A 22636-nucleotide genomic window follows, 5' to 3' on the forward strand; every position below is an offset into this window, starting at 1 on the left:
ATGTATATTCACATAATTAAGCTAACAAAGAGGTGCCGTTGATAATACGATTTCACGTGACAAGATCTGTTCATTCATAGGGATCCTCATGTTTAGGATTCTGTCTTCTCAATGGCAGAGGATCGTATATGAATTAATACTTAGCTATGAACATGGAAGCTTCAAGCATGCATGCTTCCACGGATTCTTTAGCAGAAAACATGCATTGACACTCATTAAAGGACCTTATGCCATGTGATCAGGAATAAATAATGCCACTTGCAAATGTTAATATCTAGTGAAGGTTCATATATATAAGAAGTATCTTATATAAAAACTAGAGAAAAGTGGATCTTTTTTCTTTGAGAAAAAAATAGAGCCCTAAGATTTGATTTACCAATTCTTTCTCTACACGTAAATAAAATCTCGTGAGTGAGCAACCATAAAGTTTGAAAATGAATTAGCCAAATAAAAAAAAAATATATCAAAAGACGTAATTCAACTGCATTAATTGAACATGTGAATTACTATAAACATTTTACACAGTCTCTAATTCCAACGAATAAAAGAAAAATCTAGAACAATGAACAAGATTTATTTTCTCGTTGTATTTTATTTTTCTTTAGTGGAGACAAATTCTAACCACTTTTATGTTGTGTTTTGGGCTTGTTTGGTCAAGCTTTTATGAAATTATTTCTAGAAAAAAAATTAAAATGAATTTTTCATTAACTAATTATTAAATAATGTTTTTTCCTCTTTTAGATAAATTATATGAGATAATTTTTACAAATTAATTAATGACTAGCAAATGAAAAACTTATTTTAATTTATGTAAAAGTATCTCTCATTATTTTTCTTTTAGAAGTGTTTATAAAGAAACTTACCCAACTTCTTGCCATTAATTCTTCTCACATGTTGGTTGGATAGTATAAATTATTTTTCATTTTTTTGTGTTTTTTAGTTTGATTTTTTTTAAAACCGTGCTTTTTCACGGTCCCACAGCAAGTTTTTTAAGTAAGCCACCGAGTAATGTTTTCATCGTATAATTTGACAACTTGATTAATTCTTTTAATTCTCACCATGAAGTCTTTTATCCTTTTCCTCCATATCAACCTTTTTTTTTATTAACTTGATTATTTTTTTTCAATACTGGATTAACCTTTTAATAGGTATGATGATAACCTTCTCTCTCATGGATTTCAAGTACGGGTGTTTCTCGTGCAGTTTAATTTAATTTTTTAGATAAAAAGTCATTTAAATTAAACATAAAATAAAGATATAATTTTTTTAAAATAATATTAAATTCAAATCAAACAAAATCAATCTTCTACGATTATGTTAGACTTAGTTTTGTGATTTTTTTAATCTATTATCATAATTCAAATCTATCAACTAAACTTATATAATTATTATATATGCTATATAATTTTAAAAATGAATTTTATTTTTATTAAATTTTGTTTAACATATTTTAATTAAAAATTATTATCTTTACTTGTATTTAATATTAATATAAAATAATATTACTGATTCTTTTTGTTACATAATATTAATTTGTGTAAGACTTGATATTTAACATTATTTTTTAACAATATTAATATATTATTTTTAACATATGAAAGTAAAATATATATTTTGATTATAAAGCAAATAAAAAAACAAATTATTTAATCCTTGTTATTAATAAAAATTGATATAATTTTAATATGTTGTTTGTTTAGTTTGGTTTGGTTTTTTTTTTTTTTAAGAAAATCTCAAAACCGAATCAAACTAAAAAATATATATAATTTTTTAGATTTTGAATTTTTTTGCAGTTTAAGTTTAAGTGATTTTTTATTTTTTTTTAAAATCGATTTATAATTTACAATCAGATTGATTTAGTTTTAAAACGGCTAATTTCCAAGTGTAGTCAAAGCTAAAATACCGATGAGCGGAGCCAACAGCAAAACAGCCCGGTCGCCTGCACGTGCGTAAAGCCACCGTCGATGACGTCACCCACACGTGAACCTATTATTGCCTTTCCCTTAACCTTTACTTTACCATGTCATAGATGGCCCACGTTCTCACGTGTGACCTCTTAATATATAAATATAATATAATAATATTATAACATATCCTGTTTTTTTGTTGTTGTTTGTTTTCTTGTGTGGAGTCAAATAGGAATGTGTCTTCCTCTGCTTTCCAGCTCTTTCTTTCTTGTTACTATAATGTTTTTATGCTAACAATATTTTATGGGTGTCACGCTCCGAATCTAACTCGTTATTGACTTTGTGTTTTACAACTCTGTTTTTGCAATCCCGATAACCCATAACTTATTGTATATAACATTAATTAATTGCACTATTAATTATCCCCCACACTTTGCGGCATTAGCATGGGACCTATGTTTGGTTGAATTGAATTTTTCATTTTGATTTTTGGGTGAGGAAAGAAAGTTCCATGTTTGTGATTTCTTCCTTCTCTTGTTTCATGCCATTGTCCTCCATGTGGCACTTTTTTATTTGGTTGGAATCATGGCTCATAATCTTTCTACCTGTTGCCGTGTGAAAATCTGGTCCTTAAGTGCTGATTAAGTCAACTCCACCTATGTTTCTATCCTGTGATTAGACTTTCAACTAACTTAATTAATCCTGTTTTTCTTTTCTTTTTTGTATTTGTTTTGCTTGTTCTTCTCTCACTGTTCAGTTTTCCGGGTCCAGCTAGAAAAGTTTAATGGGAAGATATCAATGGTGCATTCATAAACAAAATGTGTCTCTAGTTGGAAACTAGTTCACATTTTTCTAGCTCATTGTCATTGCTAATGTCAAGCAAAGAATGATCCAACCGTGCACCAATTTCCTATGTCCAAAGTAGAATTGAGACCCCATGTATTACAAGACTATTTGTATTTAACTTTTTTTAATTATGATATTGATAAATGTTATCTCATCTAGTGAATAATTTTCGATGGAAATTACGGGTGCATTCAAGTTAAGTATTTTTCTTTCTATATGATTTATTGCATATTCAAGGATCAATCATGATTCAAAACCTAAATTACTTTGATAAATGACATAAGTCACTATCACTTATACTAATCTTTGTTGATTGGTTGTATTTGAGTCTCAAAACACATTTCAACTTAAGAAAGAAAAAAATACTGTAATTCTTATTATAAGATTCAAATTTAAAATGTGCCTCAATATTTTTTTATAAGATCTAATTAAAATATTATATATATTATTATTCTTTCATAAAACATCATTCATTAAAGAAGACAAAATAGTGAAATAAATATAACTCTTAATCTCAATTAATTTTGTTTGCTGAGGTAATTTTGAAAAAAAAATAATTTAGAAAAATTTAATACTTTCACCTAAATTAACTAAATTTCTTAATCCTGATAAATTAGTTAATTGGAGTTTATGATAAAGGCCTGAAATAATACTCAAGAAAAGACATTAAGATGTGAAAAATGGGACATACTAAGTTAGCAAAAAAATAAAACAAACGGGTCCAATTTTGTTGACATGAGCTATAACTTTACTGGTGATAATACATACATTTGCAGCCTTCAAATTGCATTCAATGCAAGATTAAATTGTAATAGCAAATAATTTATAAGGCAACAACAAGAAGAAAATGGTACAATCTTTGAACAAGTGAATACATAAAAGCAAGAATGACTCTCCTTTTGTTTCAACTAGTATTCAGATCAAATACATTTTTACCTGCTTACAAACCAATCATATTTATAGGATTTCAAACTTCTCTCTTTGTCCTCCACCTTTTTCCCCAACAAAATTTTAAAAGGAAACTCAAGTAGGCAAAGATAAAGAGATAGTTGACAGAAAAAAACAAAAAGAAAAAGGGAAACACAAGTTATGATCACTCTAACCAAAATTCAAAAATCCAAAAATCCCCTTTGAGATGGAATAGAAACATTTATGTAGAGTTTGATATTCAAAAAATAAATTAGGTTGTCTCCTTCCATTGCACCAGGAAGAGGGAAAGGTTAGAAAATGAGACTTCGTGAACTATCTGTACAATTAAAAGAATAGTTTATTCTGCCCCACTACACTCCTACATTGTTGCTGCCAGAATCCATTAGAATAGTCAACCTTTTGGCTGTTCTTGTGAAGTCACTGCAACAACATCAAATAAATAAACAAGTCAGGCTCTAGGATGGACCACATTTTCCAATTTAATATGGTAGTGATTGGGATTATTCCTACCTGAATGGCTCATCACCAATGTGTTTGATAGCCCCAACTGAATCGCAGTAAAGCACCCGACTTAACATTTCAGATTTTTCTATGCCAAACATGTCTGCCAACTTTCTATGTAATTCATCGTAAGATCGAAGCAACGATAGGTCCATAGTTCGGCCTACATCTTCGGACTCCATAAAAACTTTACAATGGCCAGTCTCCATATTGGCCTCAATTTCTTGGTGATTATCCTTACACCACTGGAACCTCTCACAAGAGGAGTGTTCGTGTAAACCTTGCTGATGAAGAGCTGATCCAAAACCATCAAAAAAATTAGTCACTTTATTGACATTTCCATCTGTCGAACAATTTCTGGTAAGAACTGGGGAGAGTGTATCAACAGAGCTGCTCGGAGAGATCTGTTGCTCAGTGAGAATTTTTTGGCCAAAAAGCATGAGCGAAGGTGTCTTCCCAGCATCCAATTTCTTTGAAGACCGAGTAGAATTTGTCATAGATAGTAAGCAAGAGACGTTCTCACTGATGCTAGGCTTTTGCAATGTCTTGTTATTTGAGACCTTCATTGGCGTAGCAGCGTGATCAAGAGGCGGGAAACCAGCCGAAGATAGACCTGATTGCAATTTACTGAGGTGGAGATCCGATAAGGATAGACCATAATGAGCATGCCTGGCTCCCTGCATGCCAGCAGGAGTACTTTCGAGTAGACAACCAAATTGGTTGGTGTTGTTGGGACCTAGAAGGTTGTTGGGAAGTGTCGGCAAAGGAATCTGGCCATCAAGGGGAAAATCTGGGTGCTGAGGCAATCTCAATTTCTTCCGTGGTGGTGAGAAAGGGGAAAAATGAATGGCAGGCATGTTTGACACCAATTCAACCAGCCACGGGCTCACCCTTCTCACATTTTGAAGTAAATCTGGTTCATCCCATGTAACCTATAAATCCAACTTCAGCAAATTAGTCCTAGTTGACACAAAATAGAGAAATTCAACTAAACTAGGATTTACTTGTGTTAAACGTGCAAAATGCAACTAGTTACACAACAAGAGCACAATCTTATGTGAATGTACAAACAACATCATAAATTTCATAAATAATCTAGTTCTCCAAAAGTTAATTTAATCAGCAATAAACAATTGAAAAGTTCAATAGTTTCTAAATTCTAATTTACCGAATGCATTTGTGCCAACATATTTTAACATAAACTAAAAACTCTAAATGTATCCATGTTCCAATGCGAGAATGAGACAAAATGAATGACATCACAACACTTCTACCAAATTTCCTTCATTGTTGAGCATAATATTTATGCCAAGGCATTTTAGGCTAAAATGAATGTATAAAAAACATTAATCATGTTGCAAAGATATATAATGTACTATGCTAGTTCAAAGGCATTAAGAATAATGAATATAGTGTTACCTGGAGAAGCCTCCATGGTGAGTTAGGCCAGTTTAGGGGATCAGCAACCTGAACCGAAGATATAGTTCCCATAAACCAACTTATTCGCGAGGAGTCTTCCGTTTCAAAGGCCATCTTGAACCTTATTCCAGAATACCACCTAGTCTGCATTGCTGCTTCAACTAGTGAGGCCTTCACACAAAACTCGGGAGTACTTGCCCGAGGGTAGTAAACAACCTCAAAGGGTTTCTTATTGGCTGCAAGATTTGCAGCTTCAATAATTGCTTCTGGCCTCACTTTTCCCTTTCCCATCATACTTACACTAGGGTTCAATCCATTGCTATTGCCATTTCTCAAGATTCTATTATCATCCTCCCTCAAAAAGGGAGAAAATCCACTATAAGGCATAGGAAAATTTCCTCCTGCAGGATTCCACCCTGAGGAAGTCTCAAGTCCACCGCCAATCCCCTTCTTTGCTCGCCGAATACCAACACACAAATCCCCATTTTCTGCCCTCAAAAACACAATTGAGTCCCCAGCAACAAGCTTCTTGTGATTCACAAAAGTACTCCACCCAGTGGTCAACAAATGTCGCCTTGGCGTGCCCCTATAGATGTGTCTGAATTTCCATGTTTCCCCATGAACATCCTTGGCAAGGATGTTTTGAACGGGAGGGTCAGCTGAGTAGTCCAAACGAGGGAAAATTGTCTCAGCACAATACCTAGGAACAGAAAATCCCCCACCATTGTTAGCATCAGATTGGGTCAAGGTTTTTGCAAATGAAGCTGGCTTGTCTCGAGTTTCAGCCCCAATAACATCATGGTCATAATCAACATCATTGGCATTCAGAGGAACGAGCTTGAGTTTGGCATAGACCTCATCTGTCTCAGGATCAGCCATGTATTTGACAGCAACCACTCTACATGGAACAAAAGGTGGAACCTTAGGACAAGTCTTGAAGTTAACTGGTCCACATGCATGCTCAGCATGACCTTGAGGGAAGTAATAGACCTTAGTGTTCACTGTTGGCATTTGTACCATACCACCTGCACACGCATGCCATAGCTGAGGATCCAAACACCTCTCCACCTCCTTTAATTTCTCTTTTGTGTCCATGAATGTAATCATCTCACTCAATAACTTTCACTGCAAGTGTAATTTTTCCAAAAATGAGCATACAATTGATGACAATTGAAGGTGTCAAAAGGCCTTTCATAGAAGTAAGAGTGCTATGTGTCACACAATTTGAAATTACAAGGAAACAATTCAAGTTAACCCACAATATTTTTTTCTTCTTATTCTTTATTTGTTGTTTGTTACGTTAATAGAGATTATAGTTCATTCAAATTGAAACAGAGAAATTGAAGACAACATTTTTAATATTTGATGTTTTCTTCTTTAGTCTCTTAAAATTAAAAAAAAGATACATTTCTATTCTTTTAGCCAGATAACGTTAACCGAAGTAAGAAAAAGTGGCTTTATCAATATTTGGCATGTGTCTACTTTTGAGCATCACATCACTACTTTTGTTAAAATTGCATCTTTTCAGCGGCGAAACTTTGAAGAAAAATGGAGGAGACAAAATAATTAACATTACATAATATAAATTAAATGTAATAATTTTGATAATATAATTTTGACGGCTGATTTTAAACATTTAATAATATTCTTCAAACATTCATTATTTTTTATGATATCAAAACATCTTTTGTCCTAACTTATTAATAACATTTTTTAGGTTTTTTATGAATGTTATACCCTTGTATGATACTGAATTAAAAAATAGAGAATTTATTTGTAAATTATTTTTTGTGAAACAATGTTCAAGATATATTAATTTTTTTTATATAAAATAAAATTTGTATGAAAATACATAAACTATTAAAATTTCCACCCAACTTTCCAATAGATGTAAGAAAACAATCATATTTTTGCCAACTAATTAATGAAACTCTTTTTTTTTACAATGATGAAATAGTTAATATATGAAAAGTATTATTAACATTTCATATTAATAATAAGTGCTTATGTTTTATGTTATCAAAAGTATAAATATGGGTAATATTAACGTTAAAAAATATTTTTATAAAAATAATAACAACTAGAAATTGACTAAAAAAATACTTTCAATTAAAGACTACTTAAATGTGTTTCTCTCCCTCTCTCTCTCTTTCCTGTTGTTCGAATTCGAAGTTTTTTCTAGATTGAAACTGGACGGTATATGCTTACAAGTACATTTAATTTCTTCTCAGATGTATCTTAATCCCCATACATACACACCAGCGCCAGAGAATGAATTTTTTTTATGTGTAGTAGAAAAGATTTCAATGAGGAATGTTTTTTTTTATCCCTCTATTACTTGAAAAAGTTTGTCTCTGTCCGGATTCATGAACTAAATTCAATTTGAAAGACCAAAAAATAGATTCATTCCAAAATTCAAAGAATAAAACAATAATTAAACCACTTTTATGGTAAGTATTTTAAAGCTTATGTTAAAAACAAATTCTAATTAATTCACAATCTGAAGAAGATATTTTAGAATGGAGCATGAAAATTGATCTCAAATATAGGAAAGAATTAGAACCTGATCCTTGTGAATTTGTTCTCGCCTTTTTCGTCGGATCTGAAAAAGGTAAACGACGTATCTTTGAGAAGCCAGAAAAACAAGTTGTGTGTGCGAGTCGCCTGATTCGTCGGATCTGAAAAAGCAAACCCCGCATCTTGAGAAGCCAGCAAAACAAGAAAGATATTATTATTGTTGAGGATGAGGAAGCTGAGTTGTGTTGTGTGGCTTGCTTTCAAATAAAAAATATTTTGAAGTGAAGAAGAAACTGGAATGTTAAATTTATTCATACGCACCGTGAAGGGGATAATTGAGCTGCTACAGATTGGTTTTGCTTCAGCAGTGTTTGGTTTTGCTATACACTACGTTTAACGCCAAAGCTTCATCTCACAGAAATTGCGTTGAATAAGGCGTGTTTTGAGTAAAACAAACACACACTTCCTTCCTGGCCTCACCACGTTAGTTACAGAGCCTATTCTGTTTTTTTCCCCAATCTTTTGTTGTGGCAGGACTTTATAGGAGTCTCACATCCACGCTATCTTAGTTTGTAATGGCTTTGGTGACTTTGGTCTCCTTTTAAGCGTAAAAAATAATAATGAAGAAACTGATAATAATAATATAATAATATTTGAGATCAATTGTCATGCTCCATTCTAAAATATCTTCTTCAGATTGTGAATTAATTAGAATTTGTTTTTAACATAAGCTTCAAAATACTTACCATAAAAGTGGTTTAATTATTATTATTATTTACCCAAAGTTTAATTAGGAGTATTTAGTGCTTTTTAGTTGATATGATTTTATCAATATTTTAAAAATATTACGTTATTTTTAATAAAACATTAGAATAATATAAAGTTTTATTTTGTGCGACAGAAACATGTTAAGGAACCATTTTTTACAGGATATTTCAATTAGTTTCTATTAGTAAAAAAAATTGTTTGATTGTTTGATAAATAAGTTTTTTTAATATTTAGTAGTATCTAGCATTTTTCAAACATTATTTTCTAATTTTTTATTTTTTTTTAAATTTTTATCCTTAATATATTTATTAAAATTTTTAATTATTATTTTAAATAAATTATAATCTTATGTCATTTTATATTTTTCAATTATTTTAACAGTTAAATTTATTAAATACTTACAATTTAATAAATTAATTTTTCTGTATCTAACTTCTAATCAAATCTTCAACTTTTAGCTAATTTTCGAGTTAGTTTTTTTAAATATAATTAAAATTGAAAAATAAACACGAATTAAGCTACCCATGTTCTGTTAGTATTTAATACTATTAAATATTGAGTTTATGATGTAAAGTGTGCCTATCAATAAATGAGCTTATGTGTTTATTTAATAACAAACATGTTAGATGTTGTTTAAAAATCAATCATCCAAAGACTTTCTTAGTTATCATTTCCTTTTTTTTTCTTAAGATATTTTAAGCCAAAAGTGTGGTACAATACAAGTTTCTTGAGATACTAATAGAAAAAATAGACTATCTAAACAGTATCGGCAATAAGCACAGAAACTTTTTAAACTATGGATACAAAAATTCAAATTCAATATGTAATTTTGTTGTCATCTAGAAATTATTATCTATAATAAATTTATTAATTTTTATAATTAAAAAATACTAATAGTTATTAAACTCTTACAAATATTCATTTAACAAACTGACCAATTCCAACAAGATTTTTTTAATTATCTTACATTGAGTAGTATAAAAATATTTATTACATCAAAAGATTTTAACTTTTACTCAGCAATCATTAATCAATGCACCTAATATATAGGGTAAAAAATGGTAATTAATTAAATTATTAAAAAAAATTGTATATGCAATTTAACAGAAGAACTTAATTTTAATATATTAATAATGTAAAGATTTATATTCTCTAAATCAATTAGAAATCATTTTAAATATAAATTTTAAAATAACTATCATAATAAGTCATAATTAAATGAAAGGGTTTGTATGCAGTTAAATTGTTTGCAGAAATTATCCATGATAAAGTTGAGTTCACCTTTTGTTTTTGGTCGTAGGAAGTAGTTAGCTTATCTATATATGTTATATATGTGGGCGTGGGACTGTGGAGTAGGTAATAGGTTCAACCCCACGGGTTGGTTAACTGGACATTGTTGGTTTTTTCATTTACTGAGCAGAGCTTTGCTTCAGTCTCCTTCAGCATGTGAATACAGGCATACAACTCAATTTGGCTACCCCCACAAACTCAGGCCAAAAGAAAAGAGTTAAATAGAAGCATGCATCACACTGAACACTGCCGGATTCAAACCGTAAGATAGTGGATACAAATTATAAAAAATAAAATTAGTGAATTTAATTATATAAATATAAATAAAATAAAATATAAGATTTTATTTATAAATTTGATGAATTTTAAAAAATGAGAGAGTGTAAGTACACACTCTCACATGATTATAGGTCAACCATTGACACTGAATGCGTGGATCAATTAATATAATCATATGGGTTAAAAAGAAAAGACTTAAAAAAAGTACTCCTAGCATTTTTCTAATTTAACTAAATTTAAGTTCAAATATATAATTATGTTAAATATTTTAAAAAAAACTTTGTTACACTTAATAAAACATGTTTAAATTGTCGTCCAACTCGTACGGCAATACATATTCGAAGACTAATCTAATAGATCAACACAAAAATAACACTTGAAATCCATAAATTTGAATTTGGATATATAATTATATTAAATATTCAGAAAAAGAATTTTGTTACACGTAATAAAATATGTTCGAGTTGTCGTCCAACATGCGACAATGCTATTTTAAGGCTAATCTAATAAACCGACGCAAAAATAACACTTCAAATCCACTCGTACGCAAAAGTAACACTCCAAATGAGTTTGAAAACGTAGCTAGTTTTAAGGCTTGCAGACAGTTTCTCAAACATAACCATAATTCTATCGGATTCAGATTAGATTACATCCTGTGAAAAGCTACTTTTGGTCTTTAAAAATATTATATTGCCTTGAGCGGCGTATATAATTGTCAATGCGACAATGCCATTCCAATTAAATTACCCGTCTCTAATTAAACTGCGTTACATGAATTGATAATTTAAAAGCTATAATCAAGATGTAATATTTGGATTATAAAAAAATGACAACATCGTATAAATATCATACAATATTTAACAAATACAAAAAAAAAAAAAAAAAACTATATTCATTGACGCATGATTAAATGTATTTTAAAATTCAGATAGTATCGTACGTACCACACATTGTTTTTTGTCAGCAAGTTTATGGGTCCACGCTTCCATGGTCTTTGAGGCTAACGCAGTCAAGACTCGAGCCTGACCGGACTTTTTATTGTCTTCTTGGTGGGAAAGGTCTCAGACACCAAGTCATGGCCTCGGACTATATGATTTTTTTTTAATAAAAAAAATTATATATATATATATATACACAAATTTGTTTTAAAAATTGGAATGATAAGTTAACTGATAAACTATTAGTTAATAATAATTTATTGGTTCAACTGCGATCAATTATTACTTCCAGTAAAAAAAAATCCAGGTTAATAATTCAGCAATTTTTTTGTTGTATAATGGGCCAATTTGTTTAAATTCATAAAAAATAATTTTAAAATATTTTTTAAAAAAATTATATTTTTATGAGCAGATAGAATTTGTTTATTAAAATAAACATAAAATTATTTTTTAAGCAAAAACAATTTAAACAAACACATTAAAAAATATAAAGCTTCTTATGTTATTAAAATAAACGCTTTTTTTAACAAATAGATTTAAATAAAGTGGCCCAATAATTCAGTGATTAAGTGTGTATATATATATATATATATATATATATATATATATATATATATATTTATAAATATGACAGTAACTTTTTAACAACAGATTTTTATTATAATTATTTACTAAAAACATTATTTAATAGTGTATAATTTTTCTCAAAGGCTAATAATTTATGTAATTGATATTAACATAAATTGGTCCCTCTTTCTCCCTGTCTCTTTACATACAAGGGATGGAATGGAGTTGATTTTTACACGGATAGATGTTAAAGCCATTTTTACAATATTAATTTTTTTATTAAATAAATTTATCATTTTTCCTCCAAAAAAAACTATTCAATCATAAGACATTTTTTAATGATTATATATTCTAAAATTTAGAAAAATAAAATAATTTAAAATATTTAATGAATATATTTAATATTTTACAGGGTATGTTTATATGTTCATAGTACACAACAAATAACCCCAACGAGTTATTAATTGAGACCTGCCTTGATGATATTTGTACTCATTTACCACATTGGAGTCACGTGGGACAATTTTTGACACTACGATGAAAACATTTAAAACGAAAAATATCATTTAAAATGCCTATATTAAGTAGCCGTAAAATTTAAAAGTTTTATTGTTAAATCTTTTAAAGACTCAGTTGCTTTGTGATTTGGTAACTACATTATTAATTCTAATAACTACATAAGTGAATAAAATGTGGATTATATTAAGAAATTGAAATTGAATTGTTAGTAAAACATAAAGAAAAGACCCTGTTCTTGAATATAGTTTTCCCCGTAACGTTATCATAACCACAAGACACTCGAAATGTCAATTGTATATAGGCAATAGGTTAAACTATGACGTAAGTGTAGTATTTTGCAAACTTGTATAGTTGTAATTTAAGTCAAGTGGTGTGCACCATATGACTAATCTACTTACCCAACCTGGTTAAAGGGTAATTAAAGACAGACCATAATTGATTTCTTTTCTTCTGTTTTATTTTTCCAACATTGATTACAAATTTAAACAGGGAAAAATGTGAATTGAACCATATGCGAATAATAATTTACACCGCACTATAGGTGGGATATATACTATTAATTGTAGCATAGCATGGTCCAATCCTAGCTGTTGAAGTTAAAAACTAGTAGTATGGCCAAATGTGGCGGCACTAATTTTTGCCTCTTTCTGAGGCCAGATTGCAACAATAAAGAGAAAGAGAGTGTTATGCCAAAAGCCACATACCCTTGCTAGTGTGATTTTTTTTTTTAATTATAGATATCTTTCAGGAGAAATAATCATATTTAAATCAAGAAAGATGACTAATAATAATAATAATAAATTTAAATATTTAACAAAGTTACATATTCAAAATTTAAATTCGAAGTAATTGATTAAACTAAAATAATTATTTGGTAAGATAATGTTTATTTTGAATTAGACCTATTATAATTTTATCATGTAAGAATTTGATTTCTCTTATTTTGACCAACAAGTTCTAACTCCGAAAAAAGGCAATTAAAATATAAGCCCGCGCAAAGCTAGTGGAAGAAAAAGACTTGGTGCTAAAACCAAACACAAACAAGAACTATAACATGATAATTATAAGGAAGAAAGAGATGGGGTAACCACCAAAAAACAAAACAAAATAAAGACACAAGAAGCTTGGTAATGTCCAGCCCTGCAGTGCCCCCAAGAGATAAATGAAAAATATATATAAGTGGTGGGGAAGGGAGAAAAAGAGAGATTATAATTAGTTAGGTCATCTCATGGAAACTATATATGCACCATATAGAAGGGTTATAAGGTGCTGGCATCATTGAAGTTGAACATTGAAAACACATGGAGCAGACGTCAAATTTAGGAACTTGTCGTTCCTCTTTCGATTGAAACTCGCCACACCAATTACAGGCACCCAGCCCACCAACACTAAATACAGGGTTCATGACTTGTCTCAGGATCGATGTTAACACCTCTAGGTTTCTTTTTTTTTCTTCCATCAACTTTCCACTAAGGTGGTTGATTTTAATTTGCTCGATTTTAATTAATAGGGAAAAGTTTTTCATCTTCTTAATTTGTGGATCGATGTGTCTTCTTGTCACCCATCCAAAACAATTTCCAAAAGTTTTTATTCTCCCCGCTTTTGTTGTAGTGTATTAGTATTGGTCAATCTGCACAACTGTCTTGGCTGATAATTATGATGCAGGGTAAAATGTGTTTTGTTTTATATAAATAGATGATTAATTCTGTTTTAATCTTTTTTATTTTTTTTAGTTTTTATTATAGTAAATTTATTTATTTATTAAATAATTTTTATTTTTTATATATTCTCTTCTGGAGACCATCTTAAAATTGCAAATTACATGTAGACATCTTTTGTGGCGAGATTTAAACCTTGCTTTGTCATACAGTGAGGGACTAGGATCTTTTGATAATTTTTGGAAGAAAAAGAAGAGAAAAAGCTTTGAAAATGGATAAAAAGGAAGAATTGAGCAATATAAATCCCAGTAGAAAAGAGAAATAGTATATATGTTTAATTAGGAATTAATAAAAATATTTTCCTAAATGAAAGGCCAAAAAAAAAAAAGAGGATTGGGAAAATGAGAATTTATGATGGAAAAATTATTAAAGTTGAGTTTAAGAGTTTGCTTATCAATCAATCAAGCCTAGATGACTTTCTCATCATCCTTTTTCCTAAGCTTCATTACAACACCAAGTAAATACCTCTTGAAGGAATTTGGTTTTTTGTGTTGGAAATTTTTAGAACTTTTGCAAATTGATGTTAGAAATTGATTTTCTCTATGTAAGAGTGCAACAAGCTCATGCACAAGAATGAAACCCTAAGAAAGGATAGAGAGCTTGAAATTATAGATAATGGGAGTAATTGGTGTGATATACATGGTGATTTAGGAGAGTCAACTTAGTTTAAGTATTAAGTTAATGAGAAATGTTAATGGCACTCTTTTTCTAACACTTTTTATACAAATGACTAAAATTTATTTAAAGTTATCAATTTTGTGGATCTCACTTCTAAAATATGAGAGAAAATCATGATGAAGACCCACCAAAATCAATAATTTTTAATAAATCTTTCTCAATCATAGATAATATTAAAAAGAAAGTATCAAAAATAGCATAACCTTTTTTTAGTTATTAATGTCATAGGTATTGAACAATCTTAATCTAGTCATATTTTATGAGAAATGCTACAGGTTCCCATCGCCAATGAAAATTTGCATTTGAACAATCTTTTATAATATTAATGCATTTAAATCAAATTTATAATTATTATTCTTAAATATTATGTAATTTAAAATTTCAAGTAAATTTTGTAGTTCTCTTTTAATTAGGTAGTTAAAAACACACCCTTAGATATTTTCTAACAAAAAAATGTTTTATACATATTGTTGACTAGAGTAGGATTGTGTCGTGGACAAGAGGAAGGAAATTAAAGAGGGCAACAGTGCATATATTGACAAAGATAAAAAAGATAAAAAAAAATAAAAATGAAGTGATTAATAAATATGGAGGGCATAGCAAGGCAAGCTGTCATACGTGCATGTGATGTGGATTGTTTTGATTGATTAAGGTTCATTATTTCATTGATCCAGGCATGAGAGCTTGAGAAGGGGACGGTGCTGTCCCCTCGTCTCTTCTTTGCAATGAATTTGTCTCTGCAGTTCCATTTCCATTATGCATATGTCTCAATCACCTCCACAAATAGCTAATAATATCAACCCTAATATATATATATATATATATATATATATATATATATATATAACCCCATCTCTTTTTTTGAGATAAAATTCTAACCTCATTTTTGCTTTCCATTTATTTAAAAAAAGAAACAACTGATTTTTGTTGCATTTTATTTCTCTCAATTTATCTATCTGCATACCATGATCAAATAGGGGAGGAAATAAGAAGGATAAAATTACAATTAGCAATCCCTCAATGTACTTTTATATATATATATATATATATATATATATATATATATATATATATATATATATATAACTCAATGCACCGAATACCTATTGTCCACTAACTGTAATATATTAAATTAAGATTAAGATAACGATTGAAAGCATTATTGATTGATTACATTATTTCATGCATGTTTTATGTGAGAGAGAAAGATGGGCAAGCGCATGTAGCATATTAGTTAAAATAATATTAATAATATTTGCAAATGACTTAAATATTTGACGAAATATTATAAGTGATAGAACAATTTTGCTATATTGAGATTTATTTCTTTTTTTTATTAAGGGATTTGTTTCTTTTCACTTCAATCAGCTAATAGAAAAATTATATTATTTTTTCATTTTTACTATCCATTACCTTAGGCAATATTAAGATATTAACAAATAAATAATTTTACTATAAATTGTGGTCAACATTTATTTTGATTATTAAATATTTCATTTTTAATATTTTTTTTATAAAATTTTTCATTCTTTAACTTTTGTTGTAAAAGTATTTGGTAAAAATAGGAGTAATTTTCTTTGAGATATTAAAATTGCCGCAAAATTTACAAAGTTCAACAAGTAGTTTATAAATTCTTGCCAAAATTTATTTGTCAATAAATATGTACGCTCACCTAAAATTACACACAGCAACATACATAAATAATAGTTTTAATTAAATATTAGTTATACACACCGAAAATACGCGTATTTAACTTTTTAGTCATTAAATGAAAAGATAATTAATTAACCTTCTATTGATACGTATATGTTAAATTAAATTAAACTCTTTTGAGACTGATGAAAATTTTTAGTACATTCTATTCTTTAAAATTTAAATTTTAAAACTATTTGTTTACAATCCATTATACATATATTTATTATAATAAATATTTTTATTTTTATTTTAAATTTAAATCATATACATTAATTTTATAATTTTAAGTATTTGTTTAAAATATTTACAATTTATTTTTCACATTGTATCTAAATTTAAAAATAGAATAAATAATTATTTTGGTTCCTGAATATATAAATTGATAACAATTTTGAATCCTGAAAAATAAAAATTCTGATTTAATAGTTAAACTTATAAAAAAAATATAATAACTTAATATTAAATTAGTCTTTAAATATTACAATTTAAATAAAAATAATCACACAAAACTTAACAATACCATATATTTTCATATTCTTTTCAATTCAAAATCCTTAAAATATGAGTAATAACTAGTATAGTTAATTAATGAAGGCGATGAAAGAAGTGACAAGTGTGAGGACGACACGTTTGTGTTAATTTGACAACTACAAGACAACAAAGGGAGGCAGTGCGTGGAGGGAGAGATGCTACGTTTCATTTCATGGCCATGGCCCTTTTGGTTTCTTTCTCTTCATTCATAATTTAGCGTTGCCTTGTGTTTTTGTATTTGTAATTGTATTGTTGGATGGGATATGTTTTTAGAAATGAGGTTGATGTCAAAAGGAGTGACAAAACAATCTTCCACGCGTTGGAATGTTGTGTCCCATTGACGCCATTACCATCCATCATTCATCCCTTTGAATTTATCAATCTTGGACTGCCACTTGCAAATTAGAGGCAACCCACCCTTCTCATATAAACATTTTTTGTCTCTATTTTTTAATACTTTTCTTTTGGTTTAATTGTATTTATTTTTCCTTGTGGGTGTGTTTGGTTTATGAAAGACATCAAAAGAAAAAAAAAGGTAAAAAACATAATAAAAAGTTTTATGATTTTTATGTTGTTTGAGAGGAATGAAAATGGAACCAAAGAGTTTTTCTTTTCCTCCTCTTGTTTTTGTTTGTAGTTCTCTCTCTCTATATCTCTTTATTCTTCTAAAACACAGGTATTCTATACAAGAAACAATTCTGTGAATCATGCAGGACGATTATAAATGATAAAGTGTTCTTTCTAGGTATTTAATGTAATTGCTTTCTCACAATTTAAAAAAAAAAACAACTGATTTTCCTCTTTTTGTTTATAAAGAAAATAGAATAAGTTTTCTTTTATCTTTCTATTTTCTTTATAAGCAAAAGTAGGATAGAGAAGAAAATAGAGGATATATATATAGGATTTTGATAACACGTACACACTTTTGGTAAATATTTATGAGATTTGTTAATGTACAAAGTCTTATTTTTTAGAATGAACGCGGTAACAAGCTATAATTAAAAAATATCTTAAAATATATTAATAATATAACTGATTAACACACACACTTATACTAAAAGATAATCATGTATATGATATATAAGATTCACTCGTGATTAAGGAAAGAGGTGAAGGGAGGTTGTGAGATCGAATTCTTCCAAACTAATATTTTTAACAATATATATATATATATAAGAGTAGGTTATTATTTTTAATACACACGATCATCTTTTTTTATTGGTATCCGTTCAAATGAGAAGGAATAGGAATATACATATATATATAAGAGTAGGTTATTATTTTTAATACACACGATCATCTTTTTTTATTGGTTTCCGTCCAAATGAGAAGGAATAGGAAAAATATGGTGCCCACCTACATTTTCATGTTTCTTTCCTTATGTAAGCAAAATCAAACCATGGGATAAATTATTTTGGACTGCTTTCTTTCATCTAGAATGATTTCACTACTATTTTTATGTTTCAAATACTTATATGATTGTCTGATTTTGTTTCCAAAAAGTTTACTTATATCAAGTATTTAATTTTTTTCTCATATTTGCAATCTAATTCTTTATTCTGATTACATTTAATATACAACATAATTAGTTAGTATCACAAACTGAACATGACATAACACTGACACCGAGTAAATATAATGTACTAGCTAAAGAATACATGGTTTTTAGACTACAATAAATTAAAAATGTGTTAGATAATTATATTGACTTAATTGTTCTATAGATGTTGATTGCAAAAAATATTGTTTTAGAATGTATTTTTACTCTTAGCAAATTAATGACTTGAATATTAGGTAAAATCAAGATTGAAGGACCTGCAAACATGAGAAAATTTAATTAATATGATCTGATATGATTGACAAATAATCTTATTTTTTAAGTATATAATTATAAATTTAATCTTAAATTCATGTATATGAAAAAATATTTATTGAAAAAAGTTAGTTTTTTAAATAGATCTTAGTATATTAAAGAATTAATTTTTAACTTTCGGCTAAAGAATAACTTAAAAGAAAATTTGAGTGACTTAATTAGCATAATTAGAGCTTGAGTGATCAAAATGTATTTTAATTTAATTTTTAATGAAACAATTAGGTATCAACATATATGCTTTTTAATTAAATTTAAAATACATTGGAATTTCAATTTAATAAAATTCTGCCATGGTTATAGTTTTCTTATTTTAAATTTTAAAAGTGAATACAATTTAGATTTTTTTTCCCATAACCATGTGAAAAGTTATGTTTCTTTTTCTATACAATAAAACACTTTCTCTCTTTAAAAAAAAAAACAACTCTTTCTCATTCACTATGTAATACTAAATGCAATTAAATATATTATGTTCTACAAAATTCACCAAAAAAAGAAAAGAAAAAAATTAAAATGTTTTAATTGGGAGTGTTGAACACTTGAAAGTTTTTGGATACATTGAATACTTGAAAGATGATTATTCATTTTTGCTTCCCTATTTTGGGTGAATGTAATTGAGGATATGGGCAGTGCAGACACCGGAAAGGAAGATGAAGTCTAAAAAGTGTGGACCAATCTGTGTGGGCATGGTGGGTGGCTCTGCCAGAGTGACAAGCAAACCCAACTAAAACCCTCTCCCTTCTCTTCTCTTCTCACTGTACCTTTGTGGGTAGTGCAATCCAACTGCAACAAGAAATTTCTTCATAGAAGAACCAATTTTAAATGCATGTCTCCACACGAATAATTAATGGTCATGTCATCATGGTAAAAAGAATGAAAAGCTTTATATCTGGAGCAGAAGAAAGTTACCTCTTCTTTATTAATTTGAAATTGAAATATTACAATTAGAATATGTGTAGTATAGTTTGATTTCATAAATTAAATGAATTGTGAACTCATAAGGATAGATAAATATTTTTTTCCCGTGATTTTCAGGTTTTAAGTTGAATTTGACATTTTGAAAAGGACTTTATTCAATTATTAATTTTGAACCTGAGAATTAATGCACACGCATGTGGTTGCACGTGATAATAATAATAATTTCCAAGACAACATTGTATCGGAAGTATTTGAAGTGATATGCTAAAAGACTTTACCAAGGGAGTGGACAGTCTCCAAAATTAAGTCTGGGACAAAAGTAATACCTTTGTAACTTCTCACAACCTACGTTTGTCACCAACAAAAGGTTTTCCAAACACGTTGTAGCTTAATTGTTGATCGAATAGTGTGTGAGTTCTAAATTTTTTAGTACTTGAATTCAATTTATATGAATAAAAAAAAAAGAGTTCAAGGTTTATGACTTGTTAACTTACCAATACTTGTTTTTTAAAATGAATATTTATACAACTTGCATTTTTAATATATTTTTTAAAAGAATTTAATTAGAATGTTAATAGTGCAATTTTTTTTACATCATCCTCAAATTTATTGACTTTTATATTAATTACTTTAAAATTATAAAGAACATTGATTGATAATATAAAAATCTTTACTATAATAGTACATGAAAATCAAACTCTTTAAAAACTCAAAGTTATAATTTACTAAAAATACGTTTTTCTTAAAAATAAGTAAGTGTATGCTAGCAACTAGTTGATTCAAATTTTGTATTTAGTTATAAATCTTACATATATTTTAAAATCTAGACCAATAATCGAACTAGTAAAATAATTGGTTTATGATTTAAGGTTAAAGTGTGATTGAACCATAGTTGAATTGACAGTAAATAAATAAATATATTTTTAATGTTATAAATATTAAAATAATATAAAATTGTAACAAAATATAAAAAATTATAAATTAGTTTAAATGACTTAAATTATATGCTTTATAAGATATAATAATAATAATTGAAAAAGTAATGTATACTTAGTGTAATTCTTGAATATATATTTTTATTTACATAAATATATTTTAAATTAAATTAAAATTAAAAATGAGAAATATTGAAAAAAAATTAAAACTAGCTTTTTGCACAATTTTTTTTCTTTGGTGTTGGACCGATTCTCATCAATTCTAAAGATGAGACAATTTTTTGGGGTCAACAAATTGGTCACCGGACCGATTCTCGGCCGAACTGGTTAGTTCGTTCCGAAACCAATTTTTAAAACTACAATCTTAGAACATATTTAAATAAAAAGAAAGAAAATTGTATGAGAATTATAATTAAATATGCAAGTTGTAGCATCTATTTATTGTAATTAAATATCCACATTTCTAGAGGCGACAAATTGGGTATGACCCAAACAACTCACAATAAGACCAGACTGGACCCTTAAGTTTTAGTTCTGAAAAAATCGGGCCAATATTAAGCCTAGTGGGCTAGTCAGACCTATAGAATTTAGGTTCGAAGACCAATTTATTATTGGGAGTTACTATTTCCACTCCCCTTCTTTTTCTAGAACACCTCTTTATTTTCTTTTCCAAATATACCCAGGTAAAATACACTTCCCTTCTTAAATCTCCATACTCCGTAGTCTCTCTCGTCATGAATGCTTTTTCATCTCCGCTAAACTCTGCTATGTCGACAGCCGTAACAAGCATGATGCTCCCAATAAAGATAAAAATGTGTTTTGATAAATGCAGAGGCTAGGGAAATTTGTTTGAGCTAACGTGGATGTCTTTTGTCAAACACGTGGTGGGCTTTTATGAAAATAAGTTATATTATAAAGACTAACCGGGCAATGTAAGGAAATGCAAACAAAAAAAGGACTCAAGGAGCTAGGATTGAATAAAATGCAAAGACAGTGGAATTTGCAAATGAAATTTGATAAAGATTGTATTTTTATTGGCTGATGCATTGCTTTACTTTGTTTTTTGTAGTAGATCTTATCTATTAAGGGCTCTATGTGTATTTTCTTGATCAATTATTTTGTATGTTTTTCTTTCCATAGCAGCAACCTCCAGGCCATGAAAGATTGTTGGTCGAGTGCCACCGTCTCGTCTCCCATGAAACTGTGCTCGTGTGTGTCGCGGTCGATGACAGTGGTGAAGCCTTCATTGTAGAGAGTTAGGAAGGGGAGTGTATTTACTTGGATGTTCTTGGAAAAGAAAAATAAAGAGGGAGTGGTTTAGTAATAAAGGGGAGTGGAAATAAAAATTCCCTTTATTATTTTAATTTTATTTTCTTATAAAATTTATATAAATCTGCACAAAAGCAGACCGATGGATCTGATTGGACCAATAAATCTGCGACCCATAAGAAATTTAGGCCGGGCTGACCCGAATGGCCTATTTGCCACCTTTACACAAACACATGAATTTAATTGGAATGCACTAAATATTCTTACTCTGTAATTTAATCAGATAGCCATATAATTAAAAATTGTTAACTTCTGTTATAATTATTTTTTAAAAAAAATCATATGAAGTCATTTTTAATTAGTTAATATTATAAAAATCTTTACACATATACCATTACACCATTTTATGCTGATATCAGTGTAAAATCATTTTCCAGATCCATTACATGACATATACCATTTTCTCTACAATTAAACTCTCTAATCTCTAGCTGTAGTCACCACAATACATTCAGAGGTTCTAAAATTAATTTTGAAATAA

General features: G+C 28.6%; 1 protein-coding gene across 2 annotated transcripts; it reads right to left on the reverse strand.

Moving 5' to 3' along the window:
• Positions 1-3554: 3554 nt before the first annotated feature.
• LOC114382641 (auxin response factor 18-like) lies at positions 3555-8675 on the reverse strand. 2 transcript variants are annotated; one of them, XM_028342201.1, is made up of 5 exons: positions 8442-8675; positions 8167-8281; positions 5604-6728; positions 4194-5116; positions 3555-4103 (listed from the first exon to the last, which is right to left on the reverse strand). In XM_028342201.1, exons 3-5 carry the CDS (start codon positions 6708-6710, stop codon positions 4034-4036), a joined length of 2100 nt encoding a protein of 699 aa, XP_028198002.1. In that variant the 5' UTR covers positions 6711-6728; positions 8167-8281; positions 8442-8675; the 3' UTR covers positions 3555-4033. The 2 variants fall into 2 exon arrangements, with proteins under 2 accessions (XP_028198002.1, XP_028198003.1); XM_028342202.1 differs by having other exon boundaries at positions 8167-8302.
• Positions 8676-22636: the final 13961 nt, after the last annotated feature.

Source organism: Glycine soja, chromosome 13 (genome assembly GCF_004193775.1).
Source record: "Glycine soja cultivar W05 chromosome 13, ASM419377v2, whole genome shotgun sequence".
Taxonomy (NCBI): domain Eukaryota; kingdom Viridiplantae; phylum Streptophyta; class Magnoliopsida; order Fabales; family Fabaceae; genus Glycine; species Glycine soja.

Bases quoted from the DNA above. Each gene is read 5' to 3' on its own strand.
- LOC114382641 (XM_028342201.1), bottom strand. From the start codon at position 6,710: ATGATTACATTCATGGACACAAAAGAGAAATTAAAGGAGGTGGAGAGG. The intron at 5,117-5,603 runs GTAACACTATAT...TTGGATTTATAG, and splicing joins CACCATGGAGGCTTCTCCAG to GTTACATGGGATGAACCAGA. The intron at 4,104-4,193 runs GTAGGAATAATC...ATGTTGTTGCAG, and splicing joins ATTGGTGATGAGCCATTCAG to TGACTTCACAAGAACAGCCA.